At 41.4% G+C, this 19,687-nt stretch overlaps 2 protein-coding genes across 3 annotated transcripts in view; one reads left to right on the top strand and one right to left on the bottom strand.

The window, feature by feature from the left end:
- Positions 1-11,375: 11,375 nt before the first annotated feature.
- Positions 11,376-19,224, bottom strand: rpl27a (ribosomal protein L27a). Its single transcript, XM_067436851.1, has 5 exons — positions 19,027-19,224; positions 18,649-18,712; positions 18,490-18,565; positions 17,929-18,103; positions 11,376-11,524 (listed from the first exon to the last, which is right to left on the bottom strand). Exons 1-5 carry the CDS (start codon positions 19,027-19,029, stop codon positions 11,396-11,398), a joined length of 447 nt encoding a protein of 148 aa, XP_067292952.1. The 5' UTR covers positions 19,030-19,224; the 3' UTR covers positions 11,376-11,395.
- A 283-nt stretch (positions 19,225-19,507) lies between these two features.
- Positions 19,508-19,687, top strand: part of ric3b (RIC3 acetylcholine receptor chaperone b) — a 16,773-nt gene continuing 16,593 nt past the window's right edge. For both annotated transcript variants that reach the window (XM_067436535.1, XM_067436534.1), the window contains exon 1: positions 19,508-19,687. This exon is cut by the window's right edge and continues 152 nt beyond it. The gene's annotated coding sequence lies outside the window, so the exon portion shown is untranslated.

The raw sequence follows: 19,687 nt of genomic DNA, 5'->3' as shown, positions 1-19,687 counted from the left end.
ATAAAGGAGGATGTTGAACAAAAGTGGTACTGCATGGAGTGTCTTGTGGCCACAAAACAAGAAAACACCACCAATTTGTCTGACCAATTAAAACGGCACCACAAAGCTCTTTACGACGAATACAAAGCAGGGCTCGACATGAACGCTTGTCCGGGAGAGGTGGGTGTTTTGAAGGGACAGTGAAAGAGAATTTTAACTTACTTGACTGATGGACAAGAGCCGGATTAAAACAAAAAATAACTAGCGAATCACTAAAATGCAAGAATGTTGTGCATTAATTTAGTGTAAGTGGCGATCGATTGTGGATAATATAATGAACTGATGATAAGGTCGCGCTGTTGACGCTCGTGCAGCCTCTCGAGGAGGAATTACAACACTAGAGCGTTTTCCTGAAGACCATCACGACTGAAAATGACACTGATTTCAAATGACAGCTCCATAAACAACTAATTAACATTCACTGAGTCACTTACAGTTTAGATGCAATGTTTAGTGTTTGTGTTCTATTGCAGCAGTGAATCGTTCACAGCTGACCCGTAACAGGTCTCACTCACAGCAACAAGTGTGAACGATTCAGCGTTTGAATGAATCGTTTGAATGAACGACTCAGTGACTCACTCATTAAGACGGACACCTGCTGCCACCTACTGGAGGTTTAGTTTCATGTTTGCACATACTTTCCAACATTTCTTAATATCACGGAATAGTAATTATTGACTTTAGCCTGGATTGATCAGTAGTATATTCCTGCACAACCGGAGGCTGCAGTTTCAGGACCCCAGTTTCAGGACCGCAATTCTAGGACCCTCGTTTTTTGTGACAGCGCCACCTACAGAACTGGATGATATAGCGGTGTGCTGCAGTTTCAGGACCTCAGTTCTATGACCCATGTGGTTTAGTTAGTAGCCTACATAGTATAAAGATATTTAATCTCAGGAGTATATTTTATGTGATTTTTTTTTAATTCAAAATGCATTAGAGGCTAATTACAAAGTGTGTAATACCTGCTTTGAGTCACAATTTTAAATTTAAACACATTAATTTACACAAAATATAATTTTAAAATGTATATCAATCTTTAAAAAAAGTTGAGTACCTTAAAAATCTTAGTTTCTTGAATTATACTGTATATTGATTAACCTCCTTAAGTTTAACTAATTAGTTCATTATCAGGTAAAATTAAGATGGAATCAGTATATGCAGTCACTAAATTACAGTCAGATATTTTAAAGATTGTATAGAGGCAAGACAAGACTCAAGAATGTTTGAAGAATATATATTTATGTCATTTTTGCAATAACAACAGCACCAAAAAGACCCCTTTTTTCATCAGTTGCCTCACAGACGGAATGGCTGTATATATATATATATATATGATTTAACACTTGTGCACTGTTGGAGTTGTAGAGAGAGAAAGCCAAACAGAATATTAATGTTACTCATGTCTAATTCCGAACTCCAAATTTGTAAGTATATAAGAGCAATACCCACCAATTGAGACCATGGTACTATACAGTTGAAGCTGCATCCAGTGTGAGGCAACTATTGTAAACATTTCTTACTTAGCTAAATGGATGATGACTGAAAGTCATTATACTAATCTGGTGAACATAGTAGTTTTGATAAATGAGCCATGACACAAAATGAACTGTATGATAACATACATTCAATAAAATACTGCACAATTTATAAAAACCAGCAAGTGTTGAAAATACAAATATATATTGTTATAATACCCTTCTATTTGGAAGCGCTCCATCAAAAGAAGACACCACCACTTTCTAATGAAAGCCATGTCCATCTGAAAGATGTGTGAAATTGACAGATACTATATAAGCATATACTTATATATATATATATATATATATATATATATATATATATATATATATATATATATATATATATATATATATATATATATATATATATTTTTTTTTTTTTTTTTTTTAAAAACAACAACAACAAAAACACTGAGACTCTAAAATTAACATGACAATCCTGCAGTCATTTCCACAGTGATGGCGTGGCAATCCCTAAAAGCAAAAAAAAAAAAAAGGTAACATAGGCTACATGTCAAAAGCCATTGCCATCTCGGTTACATTATGAAATCTACATGATATGCAGAATGGAATATAATAATATTTGTTTGAAGTAGCTAAATATGCATTTATTAATCACTGCAATATTATGCCCAGTCTTTTCAGTCCAGCTCCAAGGATAATAATAAAAAAAAATTGTGCAAGATTCATACAGAATTATTTTTATTTTTTTTAATTAAAAGATTCATTTTAATCTTTTTAATCCTTTGCAGCAAAAGTACAGACTATAAGAACGTAGCCAAAGTATAAATGGCTGAACTTGTCAAACATTATGCATCATTTAGACAGGCTGATATTGTAGTGCAACCAGGCAGTCAGAGCAGTAATGTAAGAATATTTTATTCTTAACTATGGTAAAACAATGAGTATTCAGCAAGTTTGCCCACTAATACAGTAAGCTACAGGTAAATCACACACCCTTACACCAACATTTGTCATCTTTTTAAGTTTAATAATGTGCTGGCTAGATGTATTATAGTCATTAAAAATCAAAAAGGATTTAATAAATCATGGCCACGCCACGATAAAGAACATCATAGTAACTAATAAAACTAGCACACAAATTCTTAATTCGTGTGAATTTATTCTTAATTCATAGTTAGCAGCTCACTTTAGTACATTTTGTTTTTCGTTTAAACGTTATAAAATAAAACTAGATTGAATATCGGTACTTACAGTCTGATCAGTGTCCATCGTCCGTCTTAAATTAGTGTTTTGGTGAATCAATTCGGAAGGTGGTGCTGTCACAAAAAACTAGGGTCCTAGAACTGGGGTCTTAGAACTGGGGTCCTGAAACTGCAGCCTCCGGTTGTGCAGGAATACCCTTCTCGGATTGATGGCTCTCAATATCGCAATATATATCGTTGGGGGGAAAAATATCGCAATATAATTTTTTTCCAATATCGTGCAGCCCTAGCATCTTATTTAATCTGACAAGCCAGACCCATATCCAGATGTTTGGTCTGAAACTCCCCATTGACGGCTCAATCTGAGGGGCGGATAAACTGCTGTCTGTCAAACTCCCTCTGCACGCGATAGGATAGCGCTACAACCAACCAGAGCAACGAAGGTGAAGCGGAGCTGACAGATTAAACATTCGCCGTATCCGGTCGGCTAAACTCCGAACACATCTTCCCTTCTTCAGAATGACTTCAGTGCCGCTCTTTATTCTTTTCTCAGAGAAAAGCTGAACTCAAGTCTTCCAGAGTCGCGGTCAAAGCTGATTCGAAAGACCGCCGTTCGCCAGTTTCTGAGTTTACTAGAAGCACGCAAACGCAACTCGACCGTCGTCATTATGGCCCCGCCCACCGACTCTATACACGATGTGATTGGCCCAGCAAGAGTTAGGGGATTACAGCTCAGAAGGGTATTGAGAGTTCCTAAAATCAGTTTACAGTCCATCTTAAACACTTTTAACACATTAGAAACAAAAAAGTCTTTAAAAAGAAACCTTTCCATTGACCATGTGGCCGTTTACAGTCATGTAGAGTATAAGGGACTAGGGGTCAAAGGATTGTGGTCCACAGAGGGTTAAATCTGTAGATTTGATCTGTAGAGAGCGTCTCATACTGAGATGAGGAGATCATGAGATGTGAAATGTGTTCTCAATGTTCATTACACAGGCGTGAGAATACTGCACGTGGTGTAAAGGACAAACCCTATTTACCTCTTCAGCTGTTTATTTAATGTGTGTTTGTATAGTCAACATGTGTCTGTAATATGAACATGGGATTGTGTCCCTCCTCTTGTGTGTTCATCTCTATAAAGACGGAGCTCATCTATATTCTCTACTCTCTCAGATTCAGCTTCTGTTCTCACAGTTTGAGCTCATCATGAAGCTTCTCCTGTTTCTTCTGTTGCCTTGCCTCGCTCTCAGTGAGGTTGGGAAGGATTTTAGTAAATGCAAAAAGTACTTCTTGAATGGGGTCCCTCCTCAACTCACACTGAGCTCAACAAAGCCCATCTGTCAGTGTCTTAAGGACAATAATGGCAAGGTTCAGTATCTTTATGGAACTCTGTACAACACAGATTGGAAGATCCCCGTCTACTCTGCTTATGCGATTGGGAGCCCAAGCCCCGAAAGGAAGGATCCTTGGTACATTGAGCCTCAGGTAATTATTCAACTGTATATTATTATTGTTTATTTATTTGAAATGACAATAATACGTGAATTCTCTCCTATCCTTTAGCTGGATAAAGAAGATGCTGACACATGTATGGGACCTCAAGGTACCAATACAGCTATTGGTGTTAAGCAGGCTTTGAATCGTGACTATGAGGGGTCTGGCTATAACAAAGGTCACCTGTATCCAGTCCAGCACACGAACAATTCTCTCTTCATGCTGGGCACCTCCACCCTCACCAACGCCGCTCCACAGGACTCAAGTTTCAATCAGGGTAAATGGAGGGTCCATGAGGCGGCTGTTATTGCTGATCTGAAAGGCTGTGATAAGGGTACTGATGCTTATGTGGTGACTGGTGTAGTTCCTAATCCCAACAAAAAAATTCCTAATAATAACAAAAAAGTAACTGTCTCAAAGTATTACTGGAGAGCCACCTGCTGTGTAAAGGGGAGTAAGTTCACAGGACAGGGTTACTTTGGACCTGATAACAATGGTGTAGTGCAGGCATTATCAATTGCAGACCTACAGAATCAGCTGGCCAAAGATTACGGTGTGAGTATTGTTATTTTCCCAGGCCTATCCAAAACTAATTGTAACTAGTCTATCCTTTATCCTATGAGCTGAACTGGATCAGCTGATTTATATCTGTATCTTTGACTGCGGTTGGTAAGAGCTGATATCAGTTCTTCATACTCATGACTTCATGATCCTGACCTGCCTTTCTGTCATTTAAAGAACATCTCTTTCCATCTCTGTCCACTTCACTGTTTCTGGATTATTATGATTAAATAAATGCTGGATATATAATCAAGACAAGCTATCATTTATTGTATCCCTTAGGAGAAATTAGTTTTGGATGCAAGAACTGCTGCACATCAACACACACAGACATACAGTCTATACGTACATCAGTTCATGAAACCCTACTCTCCAAACATAATTCCTTATAAAGATACCTATTAAATATACACATGATTATATAATATAAAAATTATTATTTAAAACATGATTGCCATAGTTAAAATTGCTCATTAAGTGCATTTATCGACAACGGGCCAAATGAATGTTTATAGTGATTATGCTTGCATAGAGGGACCCTATATCTCAATACATGTGAGGGTCCAATATAATCTCATAAACCTGCTGTATCATAGACGTATCAAACATTTCTTGTATACTATTTAGTGTCCGTGCTCCCATAATTTTACCTGCAACCTTTATTAAATTGCTTATTTGAGCTCTTGTTTTCACCGTCAAATTCCCAAACCAAATAATAACGCCATAAATAATTCCATAACGCAAGACAGACTCAATTGTAGCCTTGTAAAAAATATATATAACATTCCTACTAACTCCAAACAATCTCAGCCTTCTTAAAAAGTGTAAGCGCTGATGGACTCGTGAACAGACATTTAGGACATGCCATTTCAGCTCACTGTCAATGTGGACTCCCAAATATTTATAAGAAGCCACCTGTTTAATCTCCTGACCATGAATTACAACAGAGCTCCTGTCACCTACTGATCTGGGATCTATAATAACCTCATGTTTTTGTACCATTGATCAGGAGGTGATCAGCCGCACACTGTAATGTATTGTTCATGCGATGCTATACTATGCACTACGGTAGTTTCCCATGTGTTGAACGCTGGTTGGAGCAGCAGGGCAGTGTAACTGAGAGAGCGAAACCCGAAGCACTCACCAGTAAAGACTGCAGTGAAATGGTTGTCCGTGTTTTTCCTCTGAACAGTAGAACATAACAATGGCGACGAGGTGGTTTCAGAAGCCCTAGTGCATCGAATGAGCACGGCAAATCCAACAAAAAAAGCGGCATAGAAGAGGAAAACAAAACTGTTTGCAGCCAAACGAAAGTACACGGCCACGGAGGCAGTGACAGTCAGTCACACGCTGACCTCGTGGGAGTAGGGCGACATCTTAAGGACGAAATGATTACAACAGCAACAAAGGTAACAGTTGGTCTGTTGACATTCACTGCACAGATTTGACATATTGAAAAGAGAAGAGAAGAGAAAGACTAATCATTTACAAAGAAAAGGAACGTAATAAGGATAAAACCAAGGAAAATGGCCACAATAGGACGAGTGCCTGAGTTTGACAGTACTAAAGAGGATTTTGATACCTTTTTGGAGAGATTTGAGCAATGGATTGCTGCAAGTGAAATTGACAGTAGAAAAAAAGCAAATGTTTTCCTGAGTGTTTTGGGACCAGTCGAATATGGCCTCTTGAAAAGTCTAGTTGAACCTGCAAAAGTGATTGATTTATCATACCAGGAAATTTCTCGGACGCTTTCTGACCATTTTAAGCCCAAGCCAATTCTGATTGCAGAACGTTTCAGATTTTACCAACGCAACCAAAGTCCTGGGGAAACAATATCTGATTACATTCTTGCTTTAAAACGTCTGGCGAGTTCATGTGAGTTTGGGACATTTCTGGATGATGCTCTTAGAGACAAATTTGTGTGTGGGCTTGCAGGAGAAGTTTATCACAGAAGGTTACTGTCAGAGAAGGACCTTACATTTAAAGGGGGGGGGGGGGGGGGGGTGAAACACTCAGTTTCAGTCAGTGTCATGTCAATCTTGAGTACCTATAGAGTAGCATTGCATCCTGCATATCTCCGAAAAGTCTTTATTTTTTTAATAATTATATAAGAAAGATGCGCTGTTCCGAGTCTTTCCGAAAAAAGCCGAGCGGGTGGGGGCGTGTCGTGTGAGCGGAGCTAAATAATGACGTGTGCAGCAGCGCGCTGTGTGTTGAGTCGAGTCCGTCATCCCTAACAGCGGGAAAAAAACTTTATTCAAAATAAAAATATGGCTTTTAATCAGATACAGCCATACATCTATGATCCGGAATCAGACCCAGAGGCTGCAGTTGAACAGGAGCAGCAGCAAAAACGACCAGAGCAGGACGTCTCTATGTGGTACAAGTTATACACTAACTATATAATATGCTTAGCGGCTTGTGTTATTTACATATTTATACTTGAATTATATCGTCATATTTTTGTCTTTGAAGGTGTACATGTGGGAAGTGCAGTTGTGCACGTGTGTTTGTGTGTGTGTGTGTGTGTGTGTGTGTGTGTGTGTGTGTGTGTGTGTGTGTGTGTGTGTGTGTGTGTGTGTGTGTGTTTACGCGTGGTTTGTGTAGACAGTAAGCGGACTGGTTTTGCACCGCAGGTTAAGTTAGTGTTTACATAGAAAGACACGGAATAGTAGCGCATTTGAATGAAGAAGCGCGCTTATTTAGTTCAACATATTTCCCCCCTCTTTGTGTATTGTTGTTTGGAGTGCTTTTACAATACACAAACATAAAGTTACACATATAGTGGCCAGCTAAACAAATGTACACGCACTACACATCGCATGCTCCATTGATTAATTAACTATACGTGATCATGTTTGGGCTACTTGATGAGCATAGGCAAAAACACAGACATTTGAAGCAGTCTCACTCACCGCCTGCGGTTCTAACGTTGGGACTGCTCCATCCTTCAGCATTAGGCGATCGGAAAATCCGGCGTCGAGCTGGGCCTTGTTTATGAAACAGTCGGCACCGAAATGCAGCGAACAGATATAAACATTCGCGCAACTCAGTTGCTGATCCGGAAAAGCAAATTCCATCCACTGTTGCCTTAACGCGGGGTTTTGGGGAATCTGTGCAGGACTGTCTTGGTCTGGCAACCAAAAACGCACTTTTTTGGTGACATTGTTATGTGCACATCACCTGTCCAGCATCCTACAAGCCAGCGCTTTGATGGGCGTAGCCTGTTACTTTCGATCTCTCCCTCTCTCTCTCCCTCTCTCTCTCTCTCTCTCTCTCCCTCGCTCTCTCTCACGCGCTTCCGGTAGAATTGTCCGTAAGGCCCATACAAGGAAATTCCGCCCCCATTAACGTCAAAGGGGACGCATGATCGCAAAAAACTTGCCGAACCTTATGACTAACCGGAAGTAGTATTTTTGACAAAGAAATACTCCCATCAAACGTCCACCTTAACTTTTGAAACTTTGTCTATGTTTAGTATGGGATTCCAAGTCTTTAACAGTGTAAAAAGATCAGTATGCATGAAACAGCATTTCACCCCCCCTTTAAGAAAGCCTGCGATGTTGCTGTTGCATTAGAATTAGCTCAAAAAGATACCAAGCAGCTGAGTGCCCAGGTAGCCATAAAGGACTCAAGTGTGCATAAGGTGCAAAATATCTATGGGGACAAGGAAAAATACAGAGGACAGGAAAACACTCAGTACAGGAGTAAAAAAGGGGTCCAGCAACCTTTTAACAAGCATAAAAGCAACTGTTTCCGTTGTGGAAGAGGCAACCACCATCCCACAGAATGTCGTTATCGAAATGAAAAATGCCAACATGTGGAAAAATCGGACACTTACAACGTGTATGTAAAAATGACAGAACACAGCGGCTAGACAAAGTTTGTCAGTGGACTCATCTGGAAATCAGTGTGCAGTGGATGATGAACTGTTTGAGCTCTTCACTGTATATTCTGCACAAGACAAGGCGGATGGCATTTAAATTGATCTACAGCTAAATGGCACAACAGTTAGCATGCAACTAGACACAGGAGCCTCTTTGTCTTTGATCCCAGAAAATATCTATAAAGACAAATTGAAGGATTGTATGTTGGGCCCGACCTCCATTCATCTGGCATCATACACTGGAGACAAAATTCCTGTGTTGGGTGAGATCAAGGTTCCGGTCACATATGAGGGACAACAGTGTTCACTTTCATTGATTGTGGTCAAAGGAGACAAGCCACCATTGCTGGGACGTAACTGGCTCTAGAAAATATCCTTAAACTGGAAGGAGATCTTCAGCTTGAGACATGAGACACCGGTGAGTGTTCTTTCCCTCTCGGATGTACTTGAAAAACACAAAGAGCTATTTCAGGATGGATATGGCAAAATTTGTGACTTTAAAGCAAAGGTGAGAGTGCAAGAAGGATCTCAACCTATCTTTCACAAACCAAGGCCTGTTCCGTATTCTCTTAAAGAAGCAGTAGAAAAGGAACTTGAGGGCCTGGAGAGAAACGGAATTATCTCTCAAGTTGGAAGAAGCGATTGGGCAGCTCCCATTGTGGTTGTGCCAAAGAAAGACAAGACCGTTAAGCTGTGTGGCGATTCAATCAATCAATCAATCAACTTTATTTATATAGCGCTTTTACAATCACGATTGTGTCAAAGCAGCTTCACAGTGTCAAACAGGATAATATTGCGACAAAATTAGATTTGGCTGTACAGTCGTACTGGAGAAAACAGTGATGTTATCAGCTTATTTTAATTTATCATATAGCGACAATGTTGGCAGATCAGTATTATAGTTTATAGAATTAAATAAGACCTAATTCATATATTTTATTTGTATTAATTAAGTCACAGTATTATAAAGTCACAGTAAACAAATGCATTCTTGCAGAGGAATATCCGCTACCTAACGTGGAGGATCTTTTTGCCACCTTGGCTGGGGGAAAAGTCTTCAGTAAGATTGATCTGTCTTTCGCATATCAGCAGCTGCAGCTGGACGCTGAATCCGAGCAGTACCTTACCATAAACACACACAAAGGCCTGTTCAAGTACCATCGTCTGGCCTATGGAATTTCCACAGCACCGGCAATTTTTCAACACACGATGGATCAAATTCTACAGGGACTTCAACATGTAGTGTGTTTTATGGATGATATTCTGGTCTCTGCACCATCTTCTGAGGAACATCTGGTAGTACTGGACAAAGTACTGTCACAACTGCTACAATATGGAATAAGAGTGAAAAAAACCGAAATGTGAATTCCTCTGTAACTCTGTGGAATACTTGGGATTCAAGATTGATGAAAATGGAGTGCATCCGATGGAGAGTAAGGTGGATGCGATTGTAAAGGCCCCTGCTCCAACAAATATCTCAGAATTACGATCTTTTCTGGGACTTTTGAACTACTATGGGAAGTTTGTGGCTAACCTTTCCACGTTGTTGCACCCACTACACCGACTGTTGCAGGCCAATGTAAATTGGCAATGGTCTTCACAGTGTGCTCATGCTTTCAATGCCTGTAAACAGCAATTGTTGTCAAGTAAGTGGTTAGCTCACTATGATCCCAAAAAGCCACTGAGACTTGCCTGTGATGCCTCTCCCTATGGCGTCGGTGCTGTTATCTCACATGTGCTACCTTCAGGGGAAGAACACCCCATCGCGTTTGCACCAAGGACTCTGACAGCAAGTGAAAAAAACTATGCGCAGATTGAGAAAGAGGCCCTGAGCATAGTCTTTGGAGTGAAAAGTTTCACAAATATCTGTATGGCCGCAAGTTCCACCTGCTAACTGATCATAAACCTCTTCTTGCAATCCTAGGTCCCAAATCTGCCATTCCAACACTTGCTGCTCTCCGTATGCAACGGTGGGCTTTGACCTTGTTGGCCTATGATTATGTAATAGAGTACAGGCGGGTTAAATATTTGCTTAAAACAACCTAATCGCTGGGTTTGTCCATATTTGACCCAACATTGTGTTAAAACAACCCAGCATGTCTTAGCATTGAACCTTCTCACAATATTCTAATTTTCTGATCCTGAAGTTGGGATTTTCCGTAGTTATCAGTTATAATCATCAAAATTATAATAAACATTTGAAATATAATGGATGAATATACTATACAAGTTAACCCTTTTGAATGGAATTAGCTAAATAAATCATTTTTTGATATATAAAAGCTTGTTTGATATTGTAATTATGACCAGCAGCAGCTTCCCGTTCAGCAGAGCACACTCAGTTCCCAACACAGCGGCCCGAATCCCAGTGTAGGCCCAAGATCCGCTCACAGGAAGAATTCTCCCGCTCACCTCGGAGAAGAGTTAACCTTCCAGAGCTTGGCTTTACCACACACTCTCACACACAGCCTGTGTTTGGGAAGTAAATGTGCCGCTGGTTGAAATGTGATGGACTTTGAGCACTTATTCCGCTGTGATGAACTCTGAGGAATAAGTGTGTGTTTGCAGCCGTGACCTGAGGCGGCCCGTGAGAAACCCCACCGGTGAGAGCCGGCGGCCTCGAGCCCTTCAGACAGCTGGACACACACACACACACACACACACACACACACACACACACACACACAGATGACACACACACGGGGGTCAGTTTATGCTGATGTTTATTATGCGGTCAGCACACAGGCCCCCCCCACACCCTTGATCTTCTCCTCGGCCCGCCGGCTGAAGAACTTGGCCTTCACGATCACCGGCTGCTTCGGCAACTTGCCCTTACCCAGCACCTTAAAGTAGCCCTGAAACACAGAGGACACATGATGAGTGTGTGTGTGTGTGGAGTAGCCCTGAAACAACACAGAGGACACATGATGAGTGTGTGTGGAGTAGCCCTGAAACAACACAGAGGACACATGATGAGTGTGTGTGTGTGTGTGTGTGTGTGTGTGTGTGGAGTAGCCCTGAAACAACACAGGTCACATGATGAGTGTGTGTGTGTGTGTGTGTGTGTGGAGTATAGGGATGTGCGGTGTACCGGCACGGGGAGAATACGGTATGTGTGTTATTTCAAACGGTGCGATATCATGATTTGGCACATGTCGGTATATGCTGCTGTCCTGAAGTTCACCTCTAGATGGCAGCGCTACACAAACTGACCCGAAACATCCGGCAAACGTTGATTAGCATTTCTGCACCTGGAGCTCTAGTTTAGACCCATGAGCACCTGAAGAACGGCCACTCGTCTGCTGTATTTGGGCTGCTTCTCCTAATCCTATTATCTGTTCTTATTTCATTACTTTCGGTTAGGGCTGGCAATCGGGAGACATTTTCCGGTTCCATTAAAAATTTTTAAACATTAAGCTTTTTGGAGTTAATTTTTATTGATCAAAAACATAGACCGTAAAAAAATATGGACGACTCGACATCATCCGTTTCCGCTTGGCAGATTTGAAGCTTTCAGGCAGCCTTGCACGGCGCGGACATCTTGGGACCGAGTCTGCGCAGTAGAGCGCAGGAAGTAGAGCAGGAAGTACAGTCGCGATATCAAAAGGCCGCCCACACTCTCGCAGATGCAGAACAATTAATTATGTTGGTGTGAAATAAACAGTTATGGAAATGTAGAAATTAAAGCTAAAGCTCCAATCTGCTCCCAAAAATTCCCAAAAAAGTCCGTTAGTGCCTCAGTGACAACTTCACTCAGAAGCCGTCAGTCTCAGCTGTCAATCATGACGTCACACACCCCGTTTTTATAGCATCAGATAACTAACTCAAACTAAACTTATTTTTAAAACGAACACCTGAAATGAAATCATTGTGATGATAACTGCCTTCAGTGACATAAACTAACTTTGGGGAACATTTTTTGAAGTGTAATTTTATTATTTAGTTAAGTTATTTAGTTTTATTATTTAGTTAGTTATTATTGCCTCGCGTCCATTAGAAAACACAGAGGGGCGGCTATACTGGGCCCGGCCACCGGGGGGCGATCGAGGCTCGAAAGCTTCAGTAAATGAGAGGGAGACTGCAGGCTTGATCAAAAACAACAACTAGGACTATTTTATTTTATTTTTTGTTTTGGGTGATTTGCAATGTTCTATATGTGCCAAAACTAATTTCTGGCACCGCCAATCAGAGCTTTAAGCGGCCCACAAGAAGTGCCGGTACTCTATTATTATTATTATTAGCGGACTCGTGTCCTCCTGAGGGAACAGCAGCTATACTGAAGCGGTTTACACGCTGGGTGGCCAACTCCTGGATAAGAAAACAAGGGACACTCAAAATATGTGTACTGTCCCACACAGTGTAGTTATTTCAGTGTGTGTGTGTGTGTGTATAAAGGCTCTCAGACCAACACATTTGGGTCAATCTGTGTCAAAATCAGCCACATTTCAGGAAATGTCCCAGATTTTGTTAATTTAGTTTCTGAAGAAAGAGTCATAAATTAAGAGAAAGACAGTATTTAATGTGACGGTGTATATTCACTGAGTAATTCAGTGTGCTGTAGTGGGGTCAGAGGACAGTCACAGGGGTGTAAACATGACTTTAGAGAGACGGCAGCAGCATTATTGTATTCTCACGCAGAGATGGGCAGGTCTGAGTGAAATCTGCTGACTTCAGCCATCTCTGCGGCATTATAACCCAACGGGGACGCTTCAGTAAAGGGGAAAGCACTTCTGGAGTGTGCACGGCTGTAACTCACTTAGCAGACACCCTAATATCCTCTTAGATCCCCGTTCCTAACCCTTCAGGTGCCAGAGGTTTTAACATCTTAATTTCAAAAGGCTATATCTTAAAAGTGATAAAAGATAGAAACGTCCTGTAAATTAGAGAAATATTAAGGAGGACCCTAAGTTTATGTAGAGATTGCATTTCCCATCTAATTTGCATATGACATCATAACGTGGGGGTTATCTTGGATTATAGTTCTCATGAAAAGCCTCATGATTAAATGATAAACGCAGCACTTCTTTCCCCAATAATGCCCCTCACCTTCTGTCTGCTATATTATAATGAAATTTGACACCCTATTTGACAAAATCGGCCGTTTTATTCAGTGACGCATCTTGTCGCGTAAACTCGACCGTGGCGCCCAGAGGGTTAACACACTTCACTTCTGGTTCCTTCATGTTCAGGCCCATTAACCTCCAGATAGGGCTCTCAGTGTGGCCGTTATCATTAGTGTGGGTTCATTAGTAAACATTACCAATGGCCTCATGTTTTCTGAAATGTATTTATTTTATTAGATTTATTTTAGATGCACAATTGAACACCGCCGTCTGAGGGCCATCGATACGTTTCCCGTACAGTGCGAGTAACTCTTTAGTTTAATACTAAAGTATTAAATATATCAATATACTTCTATATTCTCGTTCTTAATACAGTGTTCATTTGTAACCTCAATGTTAATGGCCGTATGGTTCAGTCCAGTAGGCGTAATGGGACCCCATGCTCATATTACTGAACCTTTATTATACACTAAAGGGATATTAAATACCACCATCCTCCATTCAATAATATAAAACATAAAGGGTTTCTTTCCTCAGGAAGATACACAGATGGCACACAATCTGAACCCATATTTCAGCCAATAAAACAATGGCACTTAAAATGTTGAACTAAATGTTGTTCAACCATCATATATGAATAATTGTAAATGCATATTTTAGCATTAAAGAGCAGGTTACAGCACGTCTCATGTGGACTACTGTGATGAGTTTATTCCCTTTCTGGACATGGACAGCAGTCAGGGTATCTGCAGGTCTCACAGGTCAAATTTAAGACTTTAAGACCATTATGAATAAAATTTAAAACCTATATCACGCAATAAAAAAAACATGGGAAATGCAGAATCACTCAATTAGGCTACTTAAACTTATTTAGTTTATTTAAATTGAACAAAGTATTAGTAAACTTATTATTCACAGCTCAATCCCACCAGGATTAGCATATATATAAAAATTGACCAAAATTAGTTTTATTTTGTGGTGGTCACTTCCATAGCTTTGCAAACATTTTTATTTTATTATATAATTAGGATGCAACATTAACCATATTATTATGTTAGATGCACAATAGTCAGAGATGGCAATAAAACTGACAGTGCATGAATCTTGTTTGCTATTACAAAACCAGTAAAGGCCGGTCCAGCGGTGCGCTATCGGTCTTTATTAACACGACCGCTTGGGGTGGGGATATGACCAACATCTAAAAGTAAACCTCAGCAATCATTACTTTAACATAAGCACAAAGTCTTCAAGTAATCGGTCAGTAATAACATATTTAGGGCCCTATAATTTCCGCGATCACGTAATCGCGGAATCTGCATATAAACGCGGAATCTGCATATAAACGCGGAATCTGCATATAAACGCGGAATCTGCATATAAACGCGGAATCTGCATATTAACGCGGAATCTGCACATAAACGCGGAATCTGCACATTAACGCGGAATCTGCACATTAACGCGGAATCTGCATATTAACGCGGAATCTGCATATTAACGCGGAATCTGCATATTAACGCGGAATCTGCATATTAACGCGGAATCTGCATATTAACGCGGAATCTGCATATTAACGCGGAATCTGCATATTAACGCGGAATCTGCATATTAACGCGGAATCTGCATATTAACGCGGAATCTGCATATTAACGCGGAATCTGCATATTAACGCGGAATCTGCACATAAACGCGGAATCTGCATATTAACGCGGAATCTGCACATTAACGCGGAATCTGCATATTAACGCGGAATCTGCATATTAACGCGGAATCTGCATATTAACGCGGAATCTGCATATTAACGCGGAATCTGGTGTTAACGCAGATTTCCCCAGAATTTTACATATTTGTAATGAAGTTCTGTGTCGTGTGGGTGGAGAACGTATGTCTGAGGAAAGTGCAGACCGGGGGAAGCAAATCTCCGCGACACAACCCCTCCCGTCATTTCAGCTCGCCCGTCAAAACAATGTAAGTACGGCGAGGTTGGTCTCCACGGCTCTGCTTTCGGCAGCGAAGAAGTTAAGAAACCCGACGCTAACGGCGGTTTCACACTGCACGCGCAGGCGGCGCAGAAGCTTTGCGTATGGAGAGCGGGAGCCGCGCACGTGTATTGCACAGACAGACAAATATTGTCCATTCTGTCAGATTTTCCGGTGTTCTGCTCGACCCCTGTCATCTCGTGCTTTGATTTATAATGTGCACATTAGGCAGCAATGCATATCTGCTGCAAATGCGACCGTTTCCCCCTCTGTTAGTCTGTTCCAAACATGCATTTAACATGCTGTATATGGGTAGTTTACATGATAAGTAACCTTAAAGTTAAGATAAGCATCTGGTTTTAATCATTTAAAGGGGCCTTTGAAGTTGGGGGACTTCAGGCAGTGTTGTGTTTTCGTGTACTTTTATTTTTCACAGCTCTGGATATCATTATGGTGATTGTTAAACACACAGAACAATTCACTACATGATTTCATGGTGAAATGTTATTTTTTAATGTTAATTTTCAGCTTTAAATGTTTTACTTAATAGTACTGTGTGTAAAAGATGATTCTGATTATTTATTTATTTTTTAGTTCTTTATTTTTTTACTTGAAAGAAAAAGCTAATGGAGCACTTTCATGTTAACTTATATAAACTATTATAATGTATTTTACCGGAAATTTTAAAGCTAATAACCATTAATATTTGAAGTATTTGAAGTGCAGTGTTATGCCAAATATCATATTTGTCCTAAAAAGTAAATGTGATGTTTGTTACCTCAATAAATTTAAGGTCATTCCTATTTTTTGTTTTATGTTGTATTATATTAACATTAAAAGCACACCCTTTTTTCACCAAAATTACAGTAAAGGGTAAAAAAACTGAATTACCAAATATTTTAACAGAAAAAAGAAATCTGCAAAAATTAAAACGGATTTTATAGGGCCCTACATATATACTTATAAACAAATGACAATAGGACAAATAAACCCAGCACACAGATGCGCATCTACCCAGAGGAGCACCCCGGCGGTTCAGAAATAGGCTTATTCAGCTCCTTTAGACATTAGATATGGGCAAACGGCTCAGAGCCGCAGTGTTTGAGTTCGGCAGGGTCGCCGCTAGCTTAGCTTCAAACGCATTTCCCCTCATATCTAAAGGTACCATAGTAGAATAATCCCCATTACTAAATCAGCTGGAGTGCTCCTTTAAGTGTAAGGGCTGTCTCCCCGATTGTGCTGTTATTAAGCTAACGCTATATTACGGTACTGCTATATTAGATTGCTTTCAGTTTGAGAGTTTACTAATGCGCAGATCCTGTGCTTACTGACACGTCCCACACTGCTGAACTGAAGTCAGGACACAGACATGTGCATAATGTGTGTGTTTGATCATTCAAGAGGAACGTTAGGCTAATGAGCCTAGAAATAACACATCCAGTACACTCGCTCGAGCCCTGACAGGCAGCACACACACACACACACACGCCGTCTGACATCGGAGTTCACATCACTTATTAACTCGTTTAGTGCAATCGGGTATATTATACTTTTATTTGGTCATTATGCGAGATGGTGAGAAAGATTCGCCTTGGCGTTCACGATCGCGGAGCTGGAAGAACCGTCAGCTGAAGAATAACGTCTGTTTTCTGCGTCTGTGGGGTGCGATCAGAAAGAGGCTCGTGCCAATAACACCAAAGCTGATTGGCTGCGGTTTAAGATGCATGCTGGTCTCATTAGTAGTTGTAATAGAGCGAACAATAGTTGGACTAGCGAAAGAAAGAACTACAGCACCACGGATCACACACACACACACACACACGCGCGTGCGTGCGTGCGTGCGCTGCGGAGGCGAGAGTGTTTCGATGAGGGAGCGTTACATGGACGTAGGAAAATGAAGACCTGTTTAACATCATCAAAGACCTAGAGCGCAGTGCTTCAGCGAATTTAGGACTTTAAGGCCTTATATTTTCATCCCGACTCCACGGGGACCCCGAGTATAGTGTGACAGTATAGTGTGCATACACTTGCATACGCTCTCAGACTAAATCTAAAATATCTTAAACTGTGTGTGAAGATGAACGGAGGTCTTACGGGTGTGGAGCGACATTAGGGAGACGAGTTAATGACAGACATTTCATTATGGGGGAACTAACCCTTTAATGACCGGTTCGTCAGGTGTGTGTGTGTGTGTGTGAGAGAGAGTGTGTGTGTACTCACGGCGCGCACAACGTCGATGATGGGCGCGGGGCCGTCGGGCTTCTTGCCGTAGTTGACCCGTGTCTGCTCGCTGACCAGAGTCCACAGCTTATCCAGGTTAATGGTGGGGCAGAACACGGTGTTCTTCTTCAGATGGTAGTGCCTCATGCCCACCTTACCAAAGTACCCCGGGTGACTGCACACACACAGAGATTAACATCAGCCCTCACACACCTGACCAACACATGTTAAACTCACACTGAATCACAGAAACACTTAAAGCGTCTGCTAAACTAGCTCCTCAACACACACACACTGCCCTGTTCCTAAACTTACCCATCTCACACACACACACACACACACACAGCACCTAACCTACACAGAGGAAACATTCTGCCTTTTAACAGTTTCAAAAATACATTGTCTAGAGTTTTTAAAGCCATTTGAAATATGAGAACATTTGAGATCTCCCCAGGTTTATGCTGTAATACCCAAGCACATGAGTCCTCATAAATCACACACACACACACACGTCTCCTCAGGTGAAGGCACACGTGACTGATCTGAGGCGGGTTCACTCACTATTTGTCGAAGTTGATCCGGTGATGATGCATTCCACCGGCGTTACCGCGACCTCCGGGATGCTTTCGGTGCTTACCTACACACACACACACACACTCGTTAGAGCCAGAACCGGCGATAAACATCACTGAATCTCACGAGGGTCGCGCGCAAACTGACCGATGCGCCCGTGCCCGTGGCTGACGTGCCCGCGCAGCTTTCTAGTCTTGGACTTCTTGGTCGGCTGTGTAGAGATCACACATTAATAACACACACACATTATTATCAGATTCCACATTAATTACTCCACTGCAACAGATGTGTGTGATATAGACACACACACACACTCCAGCAGCGCGAGTGAGCGCCGCTACACCTCAACACCGCCGCTAAAGTGTCTCTATATCCCACACATCCGGCCAATAGCGCCTGATAACGGCACTTCAGCGCATGATGAAGGCACAGACGCATTTATAGCGCTTATCCGACGCCATTAACGAGCAGATTGAGCCGGATTCGGCTGATAGTGACAGAGAAGAGCGCTTCATGAGCACCTACCATGGCGGAGAGATCGCGAAGAGGAAGAGACGCGCTGAGATCTCGCGAGATATGCGCTGAGCGCGGGATCACCGCGAGAGAGCGCCGCGCGCAGGCCGGAGGCTGAACTTCTTCACTGTTTAAGCGTTTAATTACACGTTTAAGCCATATTTCTCCTTCAATCTCCTGCAGGAATGTCTTAATATAAAATCCATAGTAAAGCTCTAGGCCTGTGTTTGTTGTGTGACTGACTGTTCTGATATCAGATGACGTACATGCCTCAAAGGAGACATTTGTGTATTAAATTATTTTCTAATAATTTCAGCGATCGATTCCTGAGATATAAATAATGAAACATGTGCCAGAAGCCCCTATGGGATGATTAAATTAAAAACCGTGAGAAATAATAGTGATCGTTTGTCAGCGCTGATGAAAGGAACGGCCATCACGTGACCCACGGCAGGTAACCCCGCCCACAGCTGATGTGGTTTCCATGGCAGCGCTCCGGAAGTGAGGAGGATGCTGTGTTTATATAGATGGGGAAGGCAGGTGCAGCCCTAGAGCCTGTCGGTAGGAAACTGAGGAATAATCAGGGGATTAATCATTAATAAACTCGGGATCGATCAGGAATAAACACGGGATCGATCAGGAATAAACACGGGATCGATCAGGAATAAACTCG

Source organism: Pseudorasbora parva, chromosome 25, assembly GCF_024679245.1.
Source record: "Pseudorasbora parva isolate DD20220531a chromosome 25, ASM2467924v1, whole genome shotgun sequence".
Taxonomy (NCBI): Eukaryota; Metazoa; Chordata; class Actinopteri; order Cypriniformes; family Gobionidae; genus Pseudorasbora; species Pseudorasbora parva.
Note: the sequence above shows the minus strand (reverse complement) of the source record. Positions and strands in the feature narration are given on the sequence as shown.

Excerpts from the sequence above, each read along its gene's own strand:
- rpl27a (XM_067436851.1), bottom strand. Across the intron at positions 18,566-18,648 it reads CCACGGGCACGGGCGCATCG|GTAAGCACCGAAAGCATCCC; the intron begins GTCAGTTTGCGC and ends GTGTGTGTGTAG. Across the intron at positions 11,525-17,928 it reads TCATCGACGTTGTGCGCGCC|GGCTACTTTAAGGTGCTGGG; the intron begins GTGAGTACACAC and ends TCTGTGTTTCAG.